The following is a 21,062-nucleotide window of genomic DNA, read 5'->3' as shown; positions in this document are numbered from 1 at the left end:
TTTCCTGAAGTATTTAAAGAAAAGAAATTTTGGTACCTTCCTGAGGAAAAGATTTTTATAGTGTCAAACCTAAGGCCTAACTGAAGAATGAAACTACTCTCAGCACATAAATTCTGTTTCACTTTGCAAAAGTACAGAGGGTGCTTTTAAAGGGCAAGGCTACTGATCTTTATAAAGCAGCCTGTGAGACTGTAAATGACCTGAAAGGGAATATTTTTAATTAAACAGAATTGTTTTATGTAGTGTTACAGGGCAAGGTTATTGCAGCACAATATACAATTAAAATGCATCCAAAAGGAGAATGCAATGACACCACAGTATTTTAACTTTCGGGACAGACTATAATGCCTGTATAAAAGACATACTATACAGTGCTGTAGAAAATAAAGCCTTTACATTTAGATTCTTCAAAGAAAAAAAACTTGCTGCAAAAAGAATTGAAAATATGAACCACATTCCCAAATGTATTTGGCCGTGTCCTTAGTGCGTGTAAGTCAGCATAGGACTATTGATTTCAATGGAGCTACATCAGTTTGTAGCAGCTGAGGATCTGGCCCCTTCTACAGTAAACTTCCCTATTGCAACAAAAGGGCATTTAGATTTGTATTTAAAGGCAGAATGAAACCATTTACAAAGAGGCCCTCTTCAGGCCCTCGCAATTCCATCATGCTCTCCTTGTTCTGAACGACACTTTTCATTTAATGTCCACACAAAGAGAATTTAATTACAGTTTAAAACAAAAACAAAAACAACCAGGTCCCAATCCGAAAACAGGATCTGTGTGGCTGGGCCCCTGCAATCACACAGAACCTGAGGAAGGTCAATGGAGCTCTATCCATGCAAACCCAGTTGCAAGACTGGTCTCTAACTTATCTCCACCTTTGGATTTCAAAGTTTATCCCATCTTCCAAGGGAGTCTGTTGGAACATAAAGGGTGAAATCTGGCCCCAATGAAGTCAGTAGGAGTTTTGCTATTGATTGCAGTGGTATGAGGATTTTCTCCAAAGGCTTCTGTGCAGGGATTATTTATTTTGGGGTATTTGACACCCCCAAGAATACTGTGAGAGCTAAAGATACATCAAATATACCATCAGATGGTCATTGAAGGAGTTCAGAAGCACATAGGGTGAATTTCTCTCTCTAATTAAATATATAGCATGGCATTCAGCAAATTTAATTTGCTTCTTCCTTAACTAACTCTATCTGGAAGTTAGTTGTTTACTCAATTCTAAGATAAAGGACTAAGTTCACCAAAGCTTTTCCAGACCTGAAGAAGAGCTCTGTACTGTCTCTCTCACCCACAGAAGTTAGTCCAATAAAAGATAGTACCTCACCCACCTTGTCTCTTTAATATCCAGGGACCAACATGGTAACAACAACACTGCAAACATAAGTTCGCAACTGGCATATTCAGGCACAACTTCCTTCTGCCAATGGAGTGGTGCCTATTTTGACCCAGCGCTGAGTTTGTCCAATTGTTTCTAATCAGGAAGACTCTTAATCCTTGACAGCAGCAGTGCTTGGTGTGAAAGTCTAAGATACTTTGTAGTAGATTCCTCAGTCATCTCTCCCCTTGTATTATTAGTATTTATTATTAGTATTATCATAGCACTAGGGCTTCTGCCCTAGTCATGGCCCAGGACTCCACAGTGCTAGGTGTTGTAACGTTCATCTCCTCCTCTCCCAACATCATCCATTTAAAAAAAATACTAATTTGCTCTTCAAAAGTGAATCTGAGCTCTTCTGCGATTTGCTCTGAGCCCAAAATGATCTCCAATGCTTCACCCTTCTACTAAAATAAAAGCTCAATAAACTGGCAGGCACACACTGAACATGTTTACCGACACAGTTTGTTCTCTTCTCTGGAAGGTCAGGTCATAAATACAGCACTTGTAGGAAACCAAATGCAAAGTGGTCACTGAAATGACTGCACCATGTGCAATACAATGAACTGCTTTCTTTTTCAGGTGGAAGGGTTTAGTATGCAATTCATAAAAGAATCACCATTCAGACAGTGTGCAAGTTTTCTTTTCATGTTCTATGTCAATAAGCTGCAATGTATATTAGTACATGAATCAAGTTAAACAGTGAACCTTCAAGATTGTATACTAGTCATTACATGCACAGAATTTAGGTTTAATTCTATAACTCTAGGGCTAGCATCGGGACACCTAGTTCTTACAAGCTTGAAAGGTCTGTAAGAACAGAAACCCCTTTTTTGTGTGCATGGTAACCATTCTTTAACAAATTGATTTTGTCACTGCAGACAAACCCATTTTTCCAAAGCTTACCTGTTACGTCCAGAATCTCTAAATCCTTTGGCAAATGGATTCCTATCAATCTTCAATCGAGTGATCTGTAAAGATAATAAAATAAAGTGATGGCAAAACTTCTACCAATTCAGTTTAAGTGATATGCATAGCAAATATACTCACCAAACCTGAGCTGTCATTGGAATTTTCCATTTTAATTCTGTTTAAGAATTATAAAAATTCAAGTGGATCTTTCTTCCCATTTGAATCTGCTTTTCTTTTTAACACAATAAATTAAGACCTAATCCCACAATCATTCTTTGCATACATCCCCCAAGGAAGTCAATGAGTGTTTATTTTACATCAAGGCTGGTTGGGATTCTTGAAAGAAATTGTCTGGAAAATGTTGCTTCTTCAACTAAGACAGTGCATAGCCTCCTTGTCTGTGACAGAGTTACATAAGATATATACAGGCAGAGAAGGAGATGTTGAATGAGAAAGATTTCTGTTAAGCAGCTATGCTCACATGTACATACTATAAACAAATGGAACACAAGAAAATAAAATATTTGTAATTTCTTTAAATCAACCAAATAGTTACCAAATAATGGTAGCTCATCAATCAGATGACTCTCCCCCTTTAAATGTATATTGCATCACTAAATCATTTTGCTTTCTATTTTCTGAAGAAAGTAGGCCATTAATAAGCACAAACTTTATATATACAAACATACACACAAACCAAAACATAATTGTGCTAAATTATTTAGAATGAATAAAACGTTACTATACTAAATATGATGTCATTGTGTGCTATACTTAGACAAAGTGACTAGTGCAGAAGAGTAGGATTCGGGCAACCTGGGTTTTAATTTTGTCTCTGCAGTTCACTGTGTGAATTTGAATAGGTTGTTTATGGGCCAATCCTGCTCCTTTAAAAGTTAATGAAAGCTATGAATTACTAAATTAAAAACTAACTTCCCCTTTTACAACCTGGGGACATTAATACTTGAATAACATTGGAAAGTGTTTTGAAATCAGTGAGCGATAAGCACCTATGGAATTTTCAGAAGGGCCTATGTACCTATCTGCATTTTTAGGCAAACTATCTTTAAAAATCTGGCCTTCAGGCTATGTCTACACTACAGCCTATGTCAGCAAAATTTATGTCGCTCAGGGATGTGAATATTCCACCTCCCCAAGTGACATAAGTTCCACCAACATAAGCGCTAGTGTGCACGGTGCTACGCTGGTGGGAGAGTGTCTTCCGTTGGCATAGAGCATCTTAAACGGACATGCTGCAGCGGTGCAGCTGTGCCACTGCAGCGCTGTACGTGTAGACATGGACTTAGTTTCTTTGGCCCAGATCCTCATAGGTATTTAGGCACCCAACTCCCATGAGAATTGTATCTCAATCCCTATCTGTAAAACAGGGATAGAACTTCTTATGTCCTCTCTAGTTAAACTGCCAGAATTTCAGGTCAAGAACTATCCCTTACTATGTACAGTGCCTTGCACACTGACACTCCTGTCTCAGTTGTTGCATCTACATGCTACAGTGATACAAAAAGCTATTAAATATTTAGAGTATTAGACAAATGCCTTATTACTAAGTGGTGAAATAAAAGTTTATCCTTTTCTTCTCTTGTACTTGTCTGACATATTCTGTAAAGCCAGTAAAATATTAACAAGAAAGCCAAAGTTACCTGTTGATTCTGGTATGCTGTTACAGTAGTGAAAACAGTTTCAGGAAAGGAAAATGCTTTGACGCCTTCTCCTGAAGGAATGGGCTTGACTGGAGACAGATCATCACCACAGTCTTTACGAATGACATGGACACGAGGCTGGTATTTGTGCATAGAATGAAGGATAATCTATACAAATGAAAACAAAGAAAAGGTAACATTTATTAGAAAGGATGCCCTGCTATTTCAATGCTAGTAGCATTTTGGAAAAAGATTATGGCATGTGTTGCTTATCATGCAATCTCCTGGAAATTAAGTTTTCTATAACTTATAATGGGTCTCATTACACTAATCTAATCGCTATGTACTTACAACATTGCCATCCCTAAGCATTCAAAATTCATGAGTGAGGAACTCAAAAAATAATGAGTGGTGAAATGCTGGCCTCACTGAAGTCAATAGGAATTTTGCCATAGACTTCAGTAGGAATGGATTTCACCATATGAGATTTAAAAAAATATCAGTTTGCTTTCTGGATTTTGAAACTTTAAGAAAATATTGAAAATGCTTCAGGTATGGTGGTGGTGGATTTGGTTGGTAGGTTTTTCTGACCATAAGGGCTAGAAACATACTTTGTTGGGATTTTATTTAAAATGAAAGCTGAGATTCTCATGACTCCAAGAGCAGTGGCTTTAAGAAAACCACCAAATGTCACAATTGCAAACGTTAGCAACTGTGTATTTATAGTATGTAAACAGATACAAGGAGCATTACTTATGCCGGAATAATAAATACACCCACCACAATATACACGTGTCAATTTAGGAAAAAGAACAATTCCCTTTACTAAGGATTTAGGCCCCGATCCTATAAAAATCTTATGAATATCATTGCCTCAAATTAAAGACATCCATAATCGTTTGTAGGATTGCGGTGGTATTTTTACATTTTGAAGGAGGCTTAAAACACAGATCTGTCCTTATGTTTTATTCCATTTCATTAAAGATAAACATACTTTTAATAAAGATTTCTTTTTTAAAAATCAGAAGCTTGGCAACTTTTGGAAGGTCTAATCAATAAATAAATCACCAGTCCCATAGCTACTGGCTTGCCGAAGCTTTAATCAAGATTCAAGAGCAACCTTTTTTAAATTTCCTGCTTCTTTAGCAGCCACAGAGTGCTTATGCAATCAGGCATCACAACATGGAGCCTTTAACTTCACCCAGCCTGAATAATGCCAAATACTATGAAACCTCATTTATCCAAATGAAATGGGGGACATTACATTAGCTTGGATAAACAAGGGTTGACTAGGCAGAGTACTTTTTAATACATTTAGTCCTGGTTGGGGGACATTATCCTGTTTTGGATAAGCAAAGTTTCTGGATAATCAAGGTTTTCATTATATTGCAACTGGGCTTTTTTGACAATGACATCAGAAGAGCTCCAATAAATGACTTCAGACAGTCCCCTATGAATAGGGCCCTATCAAATTCTCGGCCATGAAAAACACGTCACAGACAATGAAATCTGGTCTCCCCCTGTGAAATCTGGTCTTTTATGTGCTTTTACCCTATACTATACAGATTTCACAGGGGGGGACCAGCGTTTCTCAAATTGGGGATCCTGCCCAAAAGGAAGTTGCAGTGGGGGGTCACCAGGTTATTTTAGGAGTGTTGCAGTATTGCCATCCTTACTTCTGTGCTGCCTTCAAAGCTTGACAACTAAAAAGCGGTGACTGTCGTCCGGGCACCCAGCTCTGAAGGCAGTGCCCCCCCATCAGCAACACAGAAATAAGTGTGGCAATACCATACCATGCCACCCTTACTTCTGCGTTGCTGCTTTCAGAGCTAGAGAGTTGGAGAGTGGCAGCTGCTGAGGGCTGAGATCTGCAAGCAGCAGCGCAGAAGTAAGGGTGGCAATACCATACCATGCCAACCTTACTTCTGTGCTGTGACTGGCAGTGGCTCTGCTTTCAGAGCTGGGCTCCTGGCCAGCAACTCTGAAGGCAGTACCGGCACCAGCCGCAGTGCAAAAGTAAGGGTAGCCATACCACAACCCACTCTACAATAACTTTGTGACCCACCTCCCCCCCCACACACACACACACAACTCCTTCTTGGGTCAGGATCCCTACAATTACCACACTGTGAAATTTCAGATTCAAATAGCTGAAATCATGAAATTTACAATTTTAAAAATCCTATGACTATGAAATTGACCAAAATGGACCGTGAATTTGGTAGGGCCCTACCTATGGTTATTCTAATTCAAGGTGACTTCCCCAGCTTCTATAGCCTCACACAGAGCAAAAGGCTATATACTGGCTTTGTTGAATTGAGTGTTTAAATATCTCTTCCAACAATCTTTCCAGAGTTTTTCTGTTGGAAAAATTTCTATAAAAGAAGAATTAGCAGGTGAATAACAGCAAAAGTATGATCTTGCATTCCTTGCACACCCTAAATACCTGATGATGTAAGAGAGTGATGGGTGCATTAAGAATGCAGGATCAAGCTAAAACTATATATTAACGCCCCAATTGCCCATTGCCCTGCACCTTGCCTCATCATTTACACCAGTATAATTGAATATAAATTGCTTTTCTACTATTCTGATTAGGCAGAAGTTAACACACACACACAGCCTTTGTACTGGGTTAAATACCTACACAAGGTGCAGGGCAATGGTGAAGTGGGCCCAAGACATTGCCAATTTAATAAGCAAATAACTAAATCACACCTCTCCCTGAAAATCTGTTACCCTCTATTGTTGTTAGTAATGCCATCACAGATTGATTAGAGAAAAAAAACCCTCTATGTTTTCAGTTTGCTTCCTCTGTGCATTTAATAGCACTGAGTAGACCGGCTCTACTCCGTTGTCCCTGGAGAATCAGTCAGTTTCTCCTGTTTGTGTGGGTCTTTTAAAAAGCAGGAAACATGCAAAACGCAAAAAATGGCCAAGGAATTAACATTACCTTGAACTTATTTTTTTAAGCTGGCTGCATATCTTTAAAAATTCATTACACAGCATGACCCAGTCAACGACACCCATCTCAGACGATTCCATTCTTTATTTAAGATAATTAAACTCAAATTGACAAGCAGATCAGTACAGTATTTGGGTTTAACAAAATATTGGTTCATTTCCTTTAGATCCAGGCCTTGGTCCACCCTGTGAATGGGAGTAAGGAAGTCCAAGGCAGGCAAGCCATTTCTGTGACTTGAAGAGTCCCAATCTCCCTCCCAGACTGCTCCAGGGACAGTGCAACAACCCAAACTGCAATTGCAAACCGACAGTCCAGCTCTTAGAAAGCAAGTTGGCTTTCCCACATTTTAATTTTACTTCCAGAATAGCTCATCTTAAATATTAATATCGCATTGTTAGGATTTTTTAAACAATGACTATGTTAATAGTTTGTTCACACTCTCTTCCCTTTTGTTCCTCCTTAGGCTCATTGTTCTTGGACTGATTACCCATGAAGGTCGTCAGGTTCCTGATCATCCTACATAAACAAATATTTTAATGGAACCATGAGAAGAGGCACAGCGGCCTGTGACGGCAGGTGGCTATCAGTGTACCATGGCATCATTTCTCTGGGGGTGCTATCATTTCTTGCAGCATTTAAGTTTTCATTTTAAATTACTTAAGTGTCTTCCCCTATAGTGGTGAGGATCTTGTTCTTAATGTGGAACGACACAAAGAACAAAACTACAGCACCGAAGAACAAACCTTGGCCCTATCAGTGACTACAGCTGGCCCTAAACACACGGGAAGCCACTGTTACTGCTCCACGGGCATGCACGCCATGCAGAAGGCCCTTGCTGCAACTCCCCTTTTCCATACAAAGTGACAGTGCCGGGCAACAGCTGATGGACGCACAGCCACATATGACATTTTTTGTAGCAGGGACTTTCTTTTTAAGGAGTGCTTATGGAATGCCTGCCACAATGGAGCCCAATGACGGGAGCCTTACGCATAACCAAAAGACAATCAAGAACACCAGCACAACAGGGGTCCTCCCCCCTTGCCCTGCAGCCTCGCGGCACAAGGAACCCAGCCACTTTTCTCCTAGCTGCCAGCTTCCTTTTCCCACATCTCGAAAACCAAGCCAAGCAACATGCAAAACCCCTTTTTGACCCTTTGTGCAAAGCTCATTTATTCAGGCTTTGGAGGTGGGGAGAAACATTTGGGGCTATGAATGTGAACTGTCCCCTATCACCTTCACAAAACCTAGCAATGCAAATTTAAATGTCAACATTTTCAACTTTTCACTGCAGGTAATTTTAACAAAAAATCTACAGCTACTCCGAACTTGTGAAGGTGGGCAGAGCAATGTCAATCTGATCCCTGCATTAGAGAGGGGAGAAAATAGACAAGTTTAATTCAATTTAGATACCACAGGTGGGACTCTATTTTGAACTAGGAGTTAAAACAAGCTACTCTCTATCAAAAGTAGTTAGTGGAAGAATGTCAAAAATATTGAATTTTTTCCCATTGAAATCTCAATAAAAAGGGTGTGAAAATTTCAACCAGTTCTAATCAAAGAGGATCGATCTTACCTGGGAACCTCTATTCCAGAGACTCCAGGGGAGAGGGGCTAGTATAAGAAAGAGGAAGTATGTATGTGTGATGAGTGCAACATGTTTATCTATCTGTGTCAGTCGTAAAATGAAGATTTCCTTTTCATCATCATAAAAATCTCTAATTAATGATACTGATGTCTTTGCAAGGGATGGCATTATAACCCAGTGTCTCAGTGGAGATTACTGCCCTGTATAATTTAAGATGCATTATCTTTTGAAAGCAGTCTGCAACAAATTAACTGGGTGACTCTCATTAAGTCCGCAAGCATCACATTGAAAATGTATCTTTATAAATTTCACCTGACCCTCCAGTTGTTCCACATGGAAAATTCACATGGGGATTCTACGTGCAAAACCACTTTAAGATCTGGTCCATGTGTCTGTTTATACAACATTACTATAAAAGTGGGAAGACAAGGACTCCCAATCAAAATGCTGATGACAACATTAGCACACCGGAATTTTTACAGGAAGTGTTCAAATGGAAAGTGAGTGGCCCTAAATTATTAAGAAATGTAGCCATGTTCAGTTCTAAACAAAGGGCTAAAATTGGGGCTGGCTCTGTTATTCTATACAGGGCCCTGGCCTCGCTGGCCATTCGGCACTTCCACAACATAAATGTTTACTAATAATACTAACTTGTCCTCAGTTCACATATGTAGCCCCAACTCACATGAATGTGAGTTACACATACAGCTTGAGGATAGTTGGACACCTGGGTTAGTATTTTAACATGCTCCTTAAAAATGTGTAACGTTGACTTTAGAGTATTTTACGTATTTACTTAGTGTCATTGATTAGTTGCAACAGCAAGCAACTTTGTGAAATGTGACTGGCCCTGCTGCCAGTGCCAGTAAGTTAGTACTACGGTGTACAATAAGAGCCCCAACTCGTCTCATACTACTGTCATTCCATGGAGGTCAATGGAGTTACGTTGCTGAAGGATCAGAATCAAGCCCATGCGTCAAGTGGAGAAACTTGTGTGTAAACTGGCCATACTTAGGTGTTTGGAAAGAGCAAAATCAACAGGGTATCCAAAATGGAGAACTGGACACATGTAAAATATGTTCAGAGGCAAAGGCTGAGGGCTAAATTCTGTCTCTCCTTACATGACCCTCAAGAAGTGAGTGGGGAGCAGAACTATAGAAGTCAAGTGGAGGTTCCTCCAAGCCATTCTGCCTGAGCAAAAGCATAAAATCCACCAAAATTAAGGGTTGTGAGGAAAGAACATTCAGACCTTGAATATAAAAGATAATATGTTGGGATGTTGCATGGGCCTGACTGCTAGCTCTTCTTATCTAACACCCCTCTTCTTCACCACCACGCAGAGATAAGTGGGGCATTCCCACTTATATGAAACATCATTATTTCTTATATTCATCACCACAGCCATTTCAATTCTGCATTCCATGCTACTCAAAAAGAAACAATTGACCCATTGAGATAGACACGTCTCTGCTTTCTGTTTTTGCCTTTTCTGATAGCAGTGAGTGTTCGTAATTTCCCAGATTTTAGAAATATGAATTTTGCAACCAACCTTCTATTGTCTTTTTAAAACAAAAAAAACCTTAAATTTCCATTTTTTCTTTTATTTTGGGAGTGGGGGGATGTTGTAGTTCTGAATCAGTTCAATGTGTCTTGAATCTCTGTAGAAAAATACTACTTGGCTAGCTTCCAAACTGAAACTTTAATAAATAAAGACTGCTCCAGTAATTTTAAATTTCTCTGCACCATGAATAAGAATATGCTGCACACTCTGTGGATTTCAGCTCAGGGGGAAGAAAGCCTGAAATGTGGCCTTGCACAATATAGTATAGTATATACTTGCACTATATTGTGCAAGGCCAATATAACATATAGCATACAGTACAGTCAATACAGTAATTTGGCTCTTTGTCCATCTTCAAGATTAAATCTTGAGCCCCAGTCCTACAACTGATAGCACATGGGCAGACTGCTGTGTCCATGTGTAGCTTCACTGAAGTCAATGGTTACAACAATCTGCCTGAACGGTTGGCTCTGTCTACTCTTGGAGGAAGGGGTGTGATTCCCAGCTCACCTACACATACTCTCTATAGCTCTCACGGAACTAGCCCGCTAAAAACTATAGTGTAGCCATGGTAACATAGGGCAGCGGTGAGGGGTGGCATTGGCTAACTGCCTTGAGTTAAACAGGTCTGCACCTCATGAATACGTACTTGGGGCAGCTAGGTCAGGCTGTCGCTTGTTTCTGGCCAGGCTACACGAGCTGGGAATCACACTACTAACTGCAAGTCTAGACATAGCCTATCAGTTGTAGAATTGGAGTCTTCCAGAATTACAGCTCTCTTCGCTTTTTAAGCACTTCAATAAAATGTTGGTGCAACCCGTTCACATTAATTGCAGATACACAAGTAATCCCACTGAAACCCATGGAACTTCTCATGCTGAGTAACATTTATTCATTCCAAGATTGCAGAATCAGACCCTCCAGATCATAATCCACAGATAAAGAGTGTAAATATTGGGGGGAGGTGTTAAATCCTAAATAGAAATACTGTTAATTCAAAACCTTTTATGGACATATCTACAGTGAAACAGCAATCTAACTCCTGCAACATCTGACAATAACATACTATGAATCTTTCTTGCAACTGAGTGGGAAAAAATAGTTGCTCATACCTATGTAACATAAACAAAGGATAGGCAAAGAACTGAAAAAAGAGTGCAGAGATAAAGAACAGGGCTTAACACAGCAGAGTTATTGGACCAGATTTATCCCTAGTGCAAATCCATTATTTAATTAGTTATGAATTGGTCCCATCACTTTACTACCCCCTCCCATGTAGGGACATTCAGCGTGGGCTGTACTAATCCACCTGGAACCCTGATTTCACTGCTCCCTTACCCAACCTGGCTAGGTTACAGCTAGCTCAGTAAATCCACCCAAGCTGCAGTCACACCCTAAGATTGCAGTACAGACATACCCTACAGACACATATTTTCTTTAGAAAAAATGGAGGTGCTTGAAGAATTTACAATTGGGACCAGGTTCTCGCACTATTCTGCAAGCAGCGGTCACATTGACTTCAATGGGAAATGTGCACAGAAGAAAAGTGCTGATAGCTATATATAGCATCTTTGCATACAGTGCTAGGGGTATTCCATTTTATTCCTTTTCGTGACTGAGGAATCATCCTATTTAATAAGTCTGGCCACTTTAGAGTCAATGGAACCCACATCCGGTCTCCGACTTGTCACTCAAGTTCTTAAAACTCCAGACACTTTGAGTTCAATGTTCCCTTTGAAAGAAAGCCAACATTTGCCATTTATTACTGGATTTGTCAAAAGTAAAGACTTCATCCTGTCTAAAAACAATTCTTGTTTTTTAATTATTTCCTAAGGTGTCAAGTACAACTATTTTAGGGATTGTTGGAAAGACGCTGGCTTACATCTGTCATGTTTCAACAGTTTTCAAGAGAAAAGGAAATATGAATATAAACACATTTTGTCACATTAGATAATGTCATAACTAAACAATTCAGAGCTTGCAAACAGAACACTCATACTGCAGCAGTCTGCCAGCTTTTTCAGAAGTAATGAGCCTCAGCTGTGAAAGGGTCTTGCTTCATAAGGTATGTAATAAATCATTATCAGAGTGAACCCAGCTCCCATGTTGTTCATTTTGGAGTGCAATTATTAACACCTCATGGGATTTCACACAAATGTTTAGGTTAAAAAAACCAGCTAAATGTACTTTTTATTCACATAAACTTATTACATATTACTAATATTTATTCTCACTACTTGTGAGTTTAAGCACACTTTTTTGATAAAAACTGAAATTGCAAGATAGATAGATATGGTGGTAAAATATAAAAGCAATTCTGTACTTTTACTTTAGTTCGTTCAGTCTTGCACAATTCTACTTACCCGGGGGCCTTATATTTTTGAGGGGCAAATACACTAGCATCCATTTTTAAAAAATCATCAATCAATTATCAAAGCAAAAGAACAAGCAGATTTTGTATGTGTGCTGGTCAATTTTTATGAAGCTTTGCAAGGCTGAGTTCATTCTTGTCAACAGAAGATACACGTCATAAAATTTTTACGTGATGACTGATGTGCTAGTTTGTAATATTGTAAGACACGGGATACTCACATGCCCTTGATCGTCCAGCTCGTTGTTTGTAAGTTTCAGTTTGTCAAAGCTGATCACTTGTCTCATCCAGGTCTCCCCTGAGGCGGGTGAATCAGGGTGAATATAAACACGAGGAGGTACTGGTGAATCAGCATTCCCGGCCACCATCCACTTCGAACTATGGTAAACATACCTATGAAAAGAAGTCCAACATCTGTCAGAATGAAATTGGAAATAATTCATCAGGATGATTTATATTGATATAGCAGGACTTCGTACATACAGCACCCGTCAATCTACAAATGTTGAGGGACAATAATTACAATGGATCTAGTCACAATATCCCAGAGAGAAGTGATCATTTTTCCAACAGAAAAAGAAAAAGAGGGAAAACACAACTTAAAAGAAGCCTATAAAAATAGCTAGGAAATTCAACTGCGATTTGAGAGATAAAGGGCAAATAATCAATATAAACAAAGTCACAGCATTTTGGGAAGCCTTCTCTCTCACCACTGTCAAGATTACCTTAATAGCTGCACTAACAAACACAGTAGTCTTCTTTGCTGCAAATAAAATGTTTAATTTACTTTCATTTCAACGTTCAATTTTCAGTTGCTGCAAACAACTGAGTTACAAAATATTAGCAAAAGTATCTACAATAGACAGGACCAAATTCTGCTCTCATTTAGAGCCTTATCCAACTCCCATTAAAGCCAGTTGCTGTCTTTCCACTGACCACCAGTTACGCTGGCATAGATCCATTGATCTCAATGGCATCACTCTGGATGGGCTCCAGTGTAACAGAGCAAAATCTGGCCCTTAATTTATACAATGACATAAACAACTCTTTACATGACTCACTTAGCATGTTGTTTCTAACATAAAACAGTCCACAAATAAAACTATTCCAGATACAACACATCTTGCGACAATGAAAAAGAGAATGAAATTAAAATGAGAGAATTTCTCTGAGAACCATATTGATCTTCTTGACAGTACCACAGAAATATTTAAATAAAAAACCCACATCCTATTATGTTTCTTTTTATATAAAAAAAAATAAACAAAGTCATTCTGCAATAAAAAGTATCTTATCCTTCAATAAAAATATCTTATTCTGAATTCAACTATTTTGCAGGACAATTTTTTTTTTTAAAACCCACTAATTAAAAACTGTGCAAATAATATGTCTGATAGGCATGCACTCTTCAGAAAAAAGAACAATTCCCTTAGCAAAAAAAATAAACAGTTCGATTTAATTTTAAGAAATGTCTTTCAACACTTTCACCTGGTATGTCTCTTTGTACGGGTCTCCTCTTTAAGAGAAAAAAGAATATGCAACATTACAATAGTGGAAACAAAATTATTCATTACAAATATGTATGGATGTAAATCATATCAAGCCATCAATTATGAAATGATATGTACTTTCTTGTGATTCCTTCCGATGGAGAAATATCCTCTACCTAAATCATACAGTTTGTTATTTCTTTTAATATTTTTATCTGACTTATTATTATTTTTAATTTGTGAATGAATTAGATTTAATATTTTCTTTACCTATTTTAAGGTGTGAACATTACAAACTGTACTTCATTAAATTTATTTAAAATATTTAAAAACAATACCTAACTTTTCAGATAAGGCTTAATTTTGCTAAGTTTAAATGTAAATTATCCTCAGCTGACACCATTTCAGTTAAAGTTTCATCATTTACTTCAAGGGGAGTAGGATTGGGCCCAGTGTACAACTGTTAAAGTATCTCTTTGCTGTTCAGATGTTCAGGGCAGACAGTTTGTAAAGTATCAAGCACAGTAATGGGACTAAAATAATAATCAGTATAAAAGAATACATCCACTGCATCAGAGCCTTGCTTATAGAAAAGTGAAATCAGGTAAAAGTAACACCACCATTTACCAGGAAGATAAAATAAACATAATACTAAATTCTTAACAAAAATATGTGTGTGCCAACCATGAAATTACTGCATTTTATATATGATAACATGAGCTGAATTTGTTGTTGTTGTTTTTTAAATTAATAGTCAGCAGTGCAGACAGCAAGGACTATGATAATACATATATATTTAAAATGAAAGAGACACATTCATTGTTAAAACTACTAATATTTAATATGAATTTCCTCATTTGAATATCAGAATTTTTAACTCTATTCAAGTCCTGACATAAAGATTGCTGTTTATAAAGATCTGAAACTACATGCTCACAGTACTGTGTAAATTTACATTTCTGTTATGACCAGTTGACAAAGTCTTAATTTGGACCCAAATCAGAATAAAGATTTTCCATTTTAATTGAACTGCTCTAGCCCAGAGAAAACCTGTTTCAGTTTGTTATGACATAATCCCAAAAACAAACAAACAAAAAAACCCCACCAGACAACCACTATATGAATTGTTCTCAGTGTTTATATTGTCACCTTGCTGAAAATTTCTCTGTAAACAAAACTAAAATTGTCATAAATGTGCCTGTGGAAGGAGGAAATTACAGTTAATGATTTTAGTTACACAAGAAATGTAGTTCAGACTCAGTGTTGGTATGGTGAGAAAAAAGTATTCCTTGAGAGTAAGTCTGTTCAACTTGATCTTCTTTCCCTATATTAAAGTTTCATAGTTCTACAATTAAACCTATGGCAAATAGATTTAATTGTTCTAACAATGGGTTGAAATAACCAAAATGATAATATGTAAGGGCACAATCCTGCTCCCACTGAACCACTTGGTAAAAATTTTCTCTTGACTCTAATGACAAATAAGGTCAGGCCCTTGATTCATAAAGTTTCTAAACGTGCTAATAGTAATTATTGTGGGCCTAAACCTGCAACATTCCATCAGACCAGTAGTCCAATAGGCATAGGACTACTAGCTTAGCCCAGGACTGCCCTGGTAAGAGTTCACATAAATGTGACTCTTCTTTGAAGTGTTAAAGAAATAATTAGCATAACTGGTCATTCATTAATAAATATATTCTTTAAAATATGAAGTTTTATAGACAGAAATGCCACTAATTCATTCAAATAAAAATCACTAAAGATACCTACCTGCTATCCCTTTTTAATCTGAATCCATAACACAAGGAGCAGCATTTATCATAAATCCATTTGAACCATAATTCAAGATCATTTAAATGCTTTACATTTTAATGTAGTGTCACTAGAACATATAAGTTTAATATTTATTTATTTATAGGAAATAACTACAAAGTGACACAAAGTGGAGGTATGTAGCCGTGGACTAGGAACAAAATACATTACAAATTTCTCTTTGCTGGGGCTAAATTGCGATCTGTAAAATTGAAAAAACTGACTGCTAAACTATTGAACATAAGCCTAATGTAGAAAGCACTTCAATAAAAACTGCAGTTGTTCTTGCATACTTGGCACAACAACTTATTTTTATGCACCGAGATGAAAATAGAAATTTGGAAGAGCGTAACACTCTACCTTCTGTTGATATATATTTGATTAATATTCTCTGCCAACAGCCGTATCTGTATGGTTTGCATCACAAGCTTTGAGTTTTACAATTACTATACCTGTATCTTTTGTTATCCACTGGCACAATGTCCATGGCAATGTAATATTGCTGATGTGGGTCTAAACCTGAGATCTTCACTCTCATTGCAGGGAACATCCGCCTGAACATAGAAAAAGGGAGGTCATTTTAATATGAAACGGATTTGGGAACAGTTGTACAGCAAAGTAACCAGTTTGTGAGTACCTCCTCCCTAATACAGAGAAGTCTGTAAGAGTCTTTTTTGATCATTATGGCCACATAGCCACGAAATGGTCCATTTGATAGGTCACAACAGATTTTTAAAGTGCATTTTTGCTGAACAATGCTTCATATGTTTTGTGATACATTTTGAGAGTACAAATATCACCATTTCATTTCAACTTTATTGTTAAATAGTAAGTCATTTTGTTTTGAGATTTTATTTACGAGACATATATTACATGAGATGCGCAAGTAACAGTTCTTATCAAGCAAGATCACAACCTGCAGAAACTTAAATTGTCAGATAAGTACTGACAGCAGCAAAGGGTATGTCACTTATATATCAGCAAATTATACCATTAAAGACATGGTGATATAAATATAAAACAAGGATGCAGTTATAAAACTCAATGTGCCATGCTAGAACCAAACAATATGTTCCTTATTCAGAAGGGACTTAAGGTTTTCAACATACTAAAGGTGAAGTCCATGAGTTGTTCTATGTTTGAAAGGTATAGTAAAACATCTTTATTGAAAGCAGAAACCAAAGTATAAAGTATGTTTATAAATAAGTTCATAATTTAGATCATTTGGTGTCCAAAAGTGGAATAGTTAACTAATGTGGAGATTTTAGATAAAAAAAATTATGTCTCAATTCAGTGTGTGTTTGACACTTGCCTTTTAGATGAAAAGTTCATTCTGAAGGGCAAAAATAAGAAACTTTACAATGACTAGTTGATTGCATATTAATAAAATATTTTTTCTTATTACATAAATCCAAATGCCATCCAAATTAAATTCTGTGTTTTCTGTGGTTCTAAACAATTAGCAAAATTAAAATTGTAGAAGGAAAAAATATATGTTATTTCTATAATTTCTAAATAAAAAGCAGGGTGAAACTGTCTTGGCTAACTCGCTCTTACTGTTATTTCAGTGCACCTGTAAGATAAAAAAGGAAAATCTTTGACTGGACCCTCAAGACAAATGTTGCTTTGTGCTAGTTAAGACTGCATTTCAATCATTAATAAAGCCTTGCTGAAAATGGAGAAGGTAGCATATGGATTCAATCAAATATGTTTTTGTAATTTCTAATACGTTCAGATATTTTTATACTGGCCAGGTTTTTGCCATGTGTATCCATTGGAAAGGGGGGGGGGAAAGTTTATTCTAGAAGAATACAACATTCATAGACTTCATCCTAATGAACAGGAAACCTAAAACTCCACATGCTCCTGTGCCTATCTAAAATTATTGTGATCTACGTAGCTCATAAATCAATTTGCTTTATCCACTTTGATGTATTTGCAGATTTTAGACTGTGCATGTCATCTGTATAGTTATTATAAATTAGCTGTCCAAAACAGCATAAAAAAATCTGGCTTCTGCAGCATCAGATTTTGTATTTGATTAACATGAATGAACAAAGCGATATTATGAGACAATGTGTTTATCCACCTGAAGGAGAGCATAGCATAAATCAGGTGGGCAGTTAGGATATCCTGTCTCATTTGTACTCAGTCTGATCTTCCTTTATCAATGGACTTCGGAATTAATTTTAGCCATATTAACCGCCTTAGAAACTCCAGCTTTCCCTAGTTCCAAGAAACAACAGGGGTACCAAGAAAAAGAAAAATGTGCCTGTCCTGCAACTGTAAACTGGACCACAGACTAGAAATTAATAAGCCAGTTTATACTATTCATGTGTTGTATTTATGAGTGTGGGGTGGAAATGACTAACAAACTATTGCTTTCTTCGGGGATCCGTGCACTAACGCGCTGCCTGCGGGAAAATGGGCCTCAACTCTCCAGTTTTCCCATCGCGATTTGATCGTGATTTGGTAGTGCCGTCTGAATTCGATTACTGCTAAGCACCTTCTCCCTCCGCGGTACTGCTGCGCCCACCCAGCGGTGCGGAACCTGAGTGCTGGCTTTCTGCGTCTCTCCTGCGGTGCAGCAGAACAGCCCGGCGCAAAGGGTACCTTTGCCCTAGTGCATTTGCCCCAGAAGGGGGAACTAGATAAGTGCGCGCCGCGCCTTTTTACCTTCCTGCCTTGGTGATGATCATCTCGGTGCCGATCTCATGGAAGCGCTTCCACAGCTCGGCTCCCTGCAGATCTACCCGGGGCGCTTGCGGGGTTGGCGGAGGGGAACCGGCCCTAGACCCCTTGGGGGAGCCGCCGGGCGACACTGGCGGGGACCCTCCTAGGAAACTCTCCTCGCAGCTGCCTGGAATGAGAGCCGGGCGGAAGGGAAGCAGAGGAGAGTGTCAGGCAGAGAGCAGCAGGGCCCGGGATCTCCGCGGCTCCCAGGGACTTTGGAGCGCCTCGCTCTTCCATGGACGGAGAAGAGCCCGGGGAAGGGCTGCTGGGTCCAGCCCTTGTCCCAAAAACAACAGAGAAAAAGCAAGTCAAAAGTCTCCCCACGCCACCCAATGCAGCGAGAGGAGATGCAACGAGAGGCCTGGAGCATCTCCTGGGCCTTTGCAAGACGCCCGCACTCTCCCGGCCCAGCGCGCGTCCTTCCCAGCGTTTACACACAGCGCGGTCATAGCTCTCGGGGCCGAGGCCCTCCTGGCCCTCCCGTGGCTGGGGCCCAGCGCAGAGCTACGCGGCCTGTGCAAGTGCGGGGTGAAAAATCAGCCGCGATCACGTGCAGCGTTTGGCCCTGGAGTTCAAAGCTGATAACAGACGCCGGAGGGGTGTCTTTTAAACAGCAACCATACCCCCATCTCAGACAGGGCTCTCCGTGCGACCTGGCAGCACAGCGTCAGGGCTAAGCACCAGCATGCAGCAAACCCCTGGCACCGAGAACACATCGGGCTGATTGTTTTCCTGGTGCTGCTGGGGCAGAGCGAGCCAGGCCATTTGCGCTGCTTTTTGCGGGCTTGCGGGAAACGAATTAGCGTCGCAACGTTAACTGCAGATTTCGTTGGACATTTGATTTCAGCTCTGCGGAGTTTGCCCTTCTCTGGCATATTAATGCACCGATTTTTTTAACTGACACGAATCTCCGTTGTTCCTCGCCTCGGCTCTTTCACGTCTAGTATTAGGGTTAGGGTGTTGTTAGCCTGAAATGCAGTTGTCAAAAATACCAGGGAAAGGAACTTTTAAATTAACATGATCGCCCCGCACCAGGCCCTTGGTTTCCCCGAATGCCTGGAGAAGGTTAATTAACACATCTCCGCTCTGACAGATATTTTACTACCAGCTCATTGGCGGGCGGGATTTTTGCCCCACGGTGTTAAAGAGAAAAAATAATCAGGGGAGGAAAGTGTTGGATCCGGAGCCAAGCCGGGTTCAAAGGGGAAGAGGAGAGAGGAAAGAAACTTGAAAAGCTGTCAGAAGCGTGAGCCTCCAAAACAGCAAGAGGGCGAAGCCAGCAGTGACTGACCCGACGCAGGAGGGTTTACACCAAGCAAAGATGAGCCACGCCGGGGTTCGGCTCTGGGACAGAATCGGCCCCCGCCCCTTCTCAGTGTGCCCGGTGTGGGGGGCCAGCGGCTGCTTTGACAGCTTGCGCGGGGTGGGCAGGTTTGTCCCGGCCCCGCTGCAGCGCCCAGCGCGGTGGGATGGGAGCGGGGAGGAGACTCACCGGCGGGTCCCCGGACGCTGCAGCTCAGCTCCAGCTCGCCGCAGCTCCTGCCAGGCGCCGACACTGCCCCAGCGTGGGGCTGCAACGGGGCGCTTTCGGCGCCCTCGCTGGAGCCCTTTTCGCAGCCGCTGCCCGCTTCTTCTGCCGCCGCCGCCGGCTCCTCCTCGCCGCCCAGCTTGCGCCGCTTCGGCTGCTTGTGCTGCTGCTTCTCGGCTCCGATCAGCGCCTCTACGGAGAAGGCGTGAGCCTTGAGACTCATCGCGGTGCCGGGCGAGGGTCGCCGCTTCTCTGCCATGCCCGGCGCGCACACCTCCCCGACCTAGACCCCGCTCATAGACACGCAACGGGCCCCTGGCCAAAGCCGCGCCGCGCTGCGGCGCCCGGCCTGAGCGGAGTCTCGCTCCCTGCCGCCCTCCCGATCCCCCAGGCGAGGGGCGCAGGGTTCTCCTCGCCCTGCTTTTGCAATGCCAGGGATCAGCCAAGTTTGTCTAAACTAGTCCCGTTTGCAGAGGCGCTGTTCCTCCCTCCTCCTCCGAGCTCTGCCTCGTCTGACGGGCCAGGCAGGACTGACATGGGGAACAAACGCTCTGCGGACACAAATTAGGGCTTGTAATTGAAATTTGTTGCCTTGATCTGTCAGCACTTCCAAGCAGGAGACCGGTGGGAAAGAACTCGCTCATTAGTGTCAATAAAGTGACTGGGGCTGGGCGGAGCCAGGGGGATTCTGCCAATCAAACCATCTGCGGGCCAATCAGAAATTGGGGATTATCTCGAGCCCGGTCCTTCTTCCTTACAAGGTTATAAAAGTGCAGGGTGTGGGGGAACCCAACGTGTTGCTCTCTGACTCCAGAATTCACCCCCTTCGTTCTCCCTCCGGGAGTGTCAGTCACAGCCCCGCCTCTCCTTGCCGCGTGAAAGGTGCGAGGCTCCTTCACTTGATCGTGACAGCAGCATAGACCAGAATTCAATAGATAAAAATAGGTTCGTGCCCCTCCCCCGTTACACGCCCATCAAATTAACTCTGGGTAAAGAGTATTCATTAAAAATAGGGAAACGTTGCTTTTCCCAAGCTTGCAAAGTTTCCTCCTGGGAACA

The 21,062-nt window shown here is 40.4% G+C and overlaps 1 protein-coding gene across 1 annotated transcript in view; it reads right to left on the bottom strand.

Annotated features, from left to right (window-relative positions):
- The window catches only part of TBX18 (T-box transcription factor 18), a 28,629-nt gene extending 7,927 nt beyond the window's left edge, over nucleotides 1–20,702 (bottom strand). The window contains exons 1-6 of the mRNA XM_034766098.1: nucleotides 19,968–20,702; nucleotides 18,419–18,602; nucleotides 16,195–16,296; nucleotides 12,662–12,833; nucleotides 3,959–4,126; nucleotides 2,292–2,356 (exon numbers count right to left, since the gene is read on the bottom strand). Of these exons, the coding sequence (XP_034621989.1) occupies nucleotides 2,292–2,356; nucleotides 3,959–4,126; nucleotides 12,662–12,833; nucleotides 16,195–16,296; nucleotides 18,419–18,602; nucleotides 19,968–20,262 (986 nt within the window). The 5' untranslated portion in view covers nucleotides 20,263–20,702. The remainder of the gene's footprint in view (nucleotides 1–2,291; nucleotides 2,357–3,958; nucleotides 4,127–12,661; nucleotides 12,834–16,194; nucleotides 16,297–18,418; nucleotides 18,603–19,967) is intronic.
- Between the last annotated feature and the right edge of the window lie 360 nt (nucleotides 20,703–21,062).

This window comes from Trachemys scripta, chromosome 3, assembly GCF_013100865.1.
Source record: "Trachemys scripta elegans isolate TJP31775 chromosome 3, CAS_Tse_1.0, whole genome shotgun sequence".
In the NCBI taxonomy this organism is placed as follows: domain Eukaryota; kingdom Metazoa; phylum Chordata; order Testudines; family Emydidae; genus Trachemys; species Trachemys scripta.
This window is presented reverse-complemented; position numbering and strand designations above follow the sequence as displayed.